Here is a 4,966-nt window from a genome sequence, read left to right as displayed (position 1 = left end):
GTGCTTCTCAAAGTATAATCTAAGGACCACCTGTATTGAGTGCCTGTGACAAAAGCAAAATGCCTTTGCCCCAAGTAAGATTAGGTTCTCAGGTGATGGGATGCAAGAACCTACATTTTCACAAGATCTCCAGTGAAAACCACTGCCCTACATTTTAGCCACGCTAAACTTTTCCACATTTGCGTCTGGAATGTCCTTCCCTGCCTCATCCACATGGTAACATCTGCTTTTAGCACAAACGTCACCTACACTATGAAGTCTTTGGACAATCCCCTAGGTAATTGGCTGTTCCCTTCTCTGTACTTCTATAGCACTTTATTCATCTCTCACATGTACCTTAGTACCTACTGTAATTATCTACTTACATATCTGTTTCTCTTACTATAATGTGAGCTTGAAAACGGAGACTGTCTTATTTTTATATTCTCAGCATCTGGGACATGAGACACATTATACCATATTTCCCCATGTATAAGACACACCCTTGTTCGAAAAATTTGGGGTCTAAAAACTGGGTGCGTCTTATACAGCGGTTGTATGAGTGCAAAAACAAGCACGAAAAAAGTGGGAAATGCAAGTAAAAAAATCTACAACCACTGTATAAGACACACCCAGTTTTTAGACCCCATATTTTTTGAAAAGGGTGCATCTTATACATGGGGAGATATGGCTTTTTGAACAAATGAATGAATAGATGAAGAACTAAACTACTCATTCCACAAATATTTAAGTGCCAACAATGCGCCAGGCACTCTTCTAGTACAAGAAAGTAGCCAGAATTTTTTGCTTGTAAGACAATTAGAACCCTAGCACAGGGTTCTATTTTAAGCCTCTTTCAGCATTTTATCTGTAGAAACTTCCAAATGAGCTGTTTGTTTGTTTACTCATGCTTAGGAAAGAACCACTTGCTTGATGTTTAACAAGTAAGCAGCATTATGACCATAAATGGCAGTGATAAAGCACAATGCAATTAGTCTGTTCCCATAAACGTGCTTTAAGAGTCCAGAGTCAATTTCATAGTCACCTTCTTTTTATCACTTTCTGGAGAATGTAATTTAAAGAGTTGCAAAGGAGAAAATAGTAAATAAAGACAAAGCCAAAGTGATTCTGCCAATAAATACTTTAATGAGAACCGAGGTCTGTAACATACATACAGTAACTGCCCTGGCCTGTGCCTTCTGCTCTAGCCCAAGTCTGGGACTAGTCAACTACATTTAACCCACATTTGAAAAGAAGGCCATTTTGAATGTCACCCATTAGTGTCCATCTTCACAGAAGATACCAATCCGGGGCCAGAGTCTCAATGTTAACACTTCCTCTCAGGGAAAAGTTAACATGGTAGTAACACAAAACTATGAACAATTTTGAACCATTCTATTGTTCTTCCATCAGGAGGCCTTTGGGAGACCATTGGTTCATTAAACACTTACAACTTTGTCAAAATACATTTGAACAAGGGAAAAGAGAAAAGAGTAGAAAGGTTGGCAGGGCTTGGCTCACATATAATTCAGTCCTTAGATTTGAAGCCTCTTAAGCTGCTCGTATGTAATAAAAAACTGAAGAGGAAGTCATGGAAGATCACTGGGTTGATACTGAAAGCCAATCCCAGTTCTAAAATTGTGTATTGCATTCTCTTAAATTAAGGTACTTAGTCTGCACTATTCTAAGTTGCACTTGTTTAAAGGTCTTTTTTAAAACACCTGGTACATCAAGCATGCATTGAGTGCCCACTATGTGCCCATTATAATCATTGGCATTTAGCAATAAACAAATTAAAATTCTACCATACTTATAGTCTTCAGGGACAAACAAGACAGACAGACAGACAGACAGACAGGCACACACATGCGCGCAGGCACACACACACACACACACACACACACACACACACACAACCAAGAACATCAATGACAACATATAATTCAGTGCCAGAGTAATTGTTACAGATATTAAGTGATCAGCACAATCTCTAGGAGGGAAAGAGATACTATCTCTGTCAATCTATAGACTCCACAAAGGCAAGGAATTACTTTTGAACCCTGCAATGCTCACCACTTCACACACAGCACCACACATAGTATCCAACTCATGGCTCTGCACATAGAAGGCACTCAAACAGAGCTAAAGGAAGGAGATTCACCCCTGGAAAGAGCTCTACTTGGCTCTGGACTGCTTCATCCTATGAGTGTTTTCTGTCTTATTATTCCCCAGCTATTTTGGTCCTAAGGTTAGGGGGTAGGAAATACAGACCACTGCAGCAAGGACTTTTCTATGGGTATCCCCCAGCAAGGTTTCCCAAAACTTCAGAACCCCTTCCAGATTTGGCTGTGTTTGTTATGTTTTTTAAGTTAAAAAAAAACTTTATCATGTCTTTTCTACTCCCTTCAGTTTGTATTAGTCTCCAACTGAAAGCCATTTCTTTACTTAGTTCCATCCTCAATGGTCACCATAAGAATGTTTGAGTTTCTCACTTACCTAAAGGCTTCAATAATCAAATGTTCCTTCCCATTGTCTAGAATAACCTGGGAGCTTAAAGCATTGCTTTCATTCTTACGATCTAAAAGGATACAATGATGTTCCAGGGTCCAAGTCGAAGCCAGTTTGGCCAAAATCCTTTATAGAGTGCAAAAAAGCCCTCATGTTTCCACATCTAAGAGAAAGATACAATAAAAAAAATACAGTGAATTCCCCTTATTTTTTACATTTGACAATTACTTTTATTTTAGTACTTATTTTCCACTCCCCTCCCCAACATCTTATGGCTCCATGAATGGTCTTTTTTTTAAGACATACATTTGAATTAATATGTAGTCTAAATGCATCCACCCACTCTTTCAACAAATATTAAACACCTACCACATGCAAGGTATTCTTGATGCTGAGGTAACAGTAATAATAGTAAACAAGAGAAAGTATCTGCAGTAGCCAGCTTCCAAGATGGCCCCCAATGAAAGCAACCTCCAGTTCTTCACATCCTTGTGTAGGCCCTCCCACATATAGCAGGATTGGTCTGTGTTGCCAACAGAATATGGCAGTAGTGAATGTATATCACCTCCAATGCTGTGTTATAAGAGACATTGTATGTATATAATGAGGCTTATGCCTTGGTGTCTCTTGGATCATTCACTCTGAAGGAAGCTACCTTCCATGTCATGAAGAGAGGCCCACATAGTAAGAAACTAAGGCCTCTGGCCAACAGCCAGAGAGGAATGGAAGCTTCCTACTTAAAGCTACGTGAGTGATCTATGAAGCATCTATCCCAGACCCAGTCAAACAGTAGATGACTGTAGCCCTAGCTGACATCTAGATTACAACCTCATGAGAGAGCCAAAGCTGAAACCTCTTAGCTAAACTGCTTCTGAATTCCTGACCCATAGAAAATGTGAGATAATAAATGACTGTTGTTTTAAGACACTGAATTTTGGAGTAATTTTACACAGCAAGAGATAACTTATACAGTCCCCCTGCCCTTTTGAGGTGTGTACTATAGTGAGGATGACAAACAAATGCATATAAAAATAAACAAATATATGTTTGTGTATTTGTCAGCTCCACTAAAGTACATATACATATAAAATTTACAGAAATAAGTGCTAATAAGGAAACTAAAGCAAGGTAGGAGAATAGGGAGTTGGGCAAGTCACTGTCCTCTGAGTCTGTTTCATCATTCTAAACTCTGTGTAATGCCATGGCCTATCTCATATGAATGCTTTTGGGATTACATGATGGACAATGTGAATTGCTTTGAACCAGGGTCTCCTGTTTCATATAATGGGGATCTACACACACCAATTGAATGGTTACTAGAATTAAATGACAAATTATACATACCAAAAGTCATAAACTGGTGGTGGGTGTTGAATTCAGCCTAGAGAAACAGTTCCTATTTAATGAACAAATATCTATTAAGTACCTCCTATGTGCTATGCATTGTATTAGACATTGAAAAAAATGGTACTTTGCCTTTCTACTGGTGAAGTGAAACCCACTGCTATACTAAAAAAATGGATCTACCTGGATCAAACAATAATATGGATATCCAGACTTATAACTATCCCATATCCCATTCTGTAGATTAAGAACACTGGATTTCTTGCAAATAAAAACCACAATGAGATACCACCTCACTCTGGTGAAAATGGCTATCATCAATAAATCAATAAACAACAAGTGCTGGTGAGGATGTGGAGAAATGCGAACCCTCATGCACTGTTGGTGGGATTGAAGATTGGTGCATCCACTGTGGATATAATTATCTCATAAAACTGGAACTGGAACTACCTTATGACCCAGCAATTCCACTCTTAGGTATCTATCCAGAGAAATCCGAAATGCTAATTCAAAAAATATATATGCTCCCCTATGTTTATTGCATCGCTATTTACAATAGCCAAGACTTGGAAACAACCGAAATGCCCATCGGTAGATGAGTGGATTAAGAAACTGTGGTACATTTATACAATGGAGTATTACTCGGCCATAAAAAAGAATGGAATCTTACCATTTGCAATGATATGGATGGACCTACAGAACATTATGCTAAGTGAATTAAGTCAGATGGAGAAAGACAAATACCATATGATCTCACTTATATATGGAATCTAAAGAATAGAATAAATGAGCAAACTAATCAGAAACAGTCTCAGGGATATAGAGAAAAAACTGAGGGTTGCTAGATGGGAGGGGGGGTAGGGATGAGGGAGGAGGTGAGGAGATTAGAAAGCACAAATTGGTAACCACAAGATTGCCACGAGGATCCGAAAGGCAGTTTGGGGAATATAATCAATAATGTTGTAAAGAATTTGTAGGGTGTCAGATGGGCACTTGTCTTATTAAGGAGACCACTTCATGGATGGTGTAGATGCCTGACCACTGCGCTGTACACCTGAAGCTGAATAATAATGAATTTCAACTATAACTTTATATATATATATATATATATATATATATATATATATATATATAT

At 38.3% G+C, this 4,966-nt stretch overlaps 1 protein-coding gene across 7 annotated transcripts in view; it reads right to left on the bottom strand.

Moving 5' to 3' along the window:
- Positions 1-1,102: 1,102 nt before the first annotated feature.
- Positions 1,103-4,966, bottom strand: part of SLC25A14 (solute carrier family 25 member 14) — a 48,712-nt gene continuing 44,848 nt past the window's right edge. For 5 of the 7 annotated variants that reach the window (XM_019653946.1, XM_019653948.1, XM_019653950.1 and 2 more), the window contains 2 exons: positions 2,570-2,650; positions 1,103-1,556 (listed from right to left, as the gene is read on the bottom strand). In XM_019653946.1, the coding sequence (XP_019509491.1) occupies positions 1,515-1,556; positions 2,570-2,650 (123 nt within the window). In that variant the 3' untranslated portion in view covers positions 1,103-1,514. Of the gene's footprint in view, positions 1,557-2,569; positions 2,651-3,831; positions 3,884-4,966 lie in introns of those variants that run through there. The other 2 variants (XR_002125283.1, XM_019653951.1) reach the window with 2 other exon arrangements.

The sequence above is a fragment of the Hipposideros armiger genome, unplaced genomic scaffold (assembly GCF_001890085.2).
Source record: "Hipposideros armiger isolate ML-2016 unplaced genomic scaffold, ASM189008v1 scaffold_210, whole genome shotgun sequence".
NCBI classification, from domain to species: Eukaryota; Metazoa; Chordata; class Mammalia; order Chiroptera; family Hipposideridae; genus Hipposideros; species Hipposideros armiger.
This window is presented reverse-complemented; position numbering and strand designations above follow the sequence as displayed.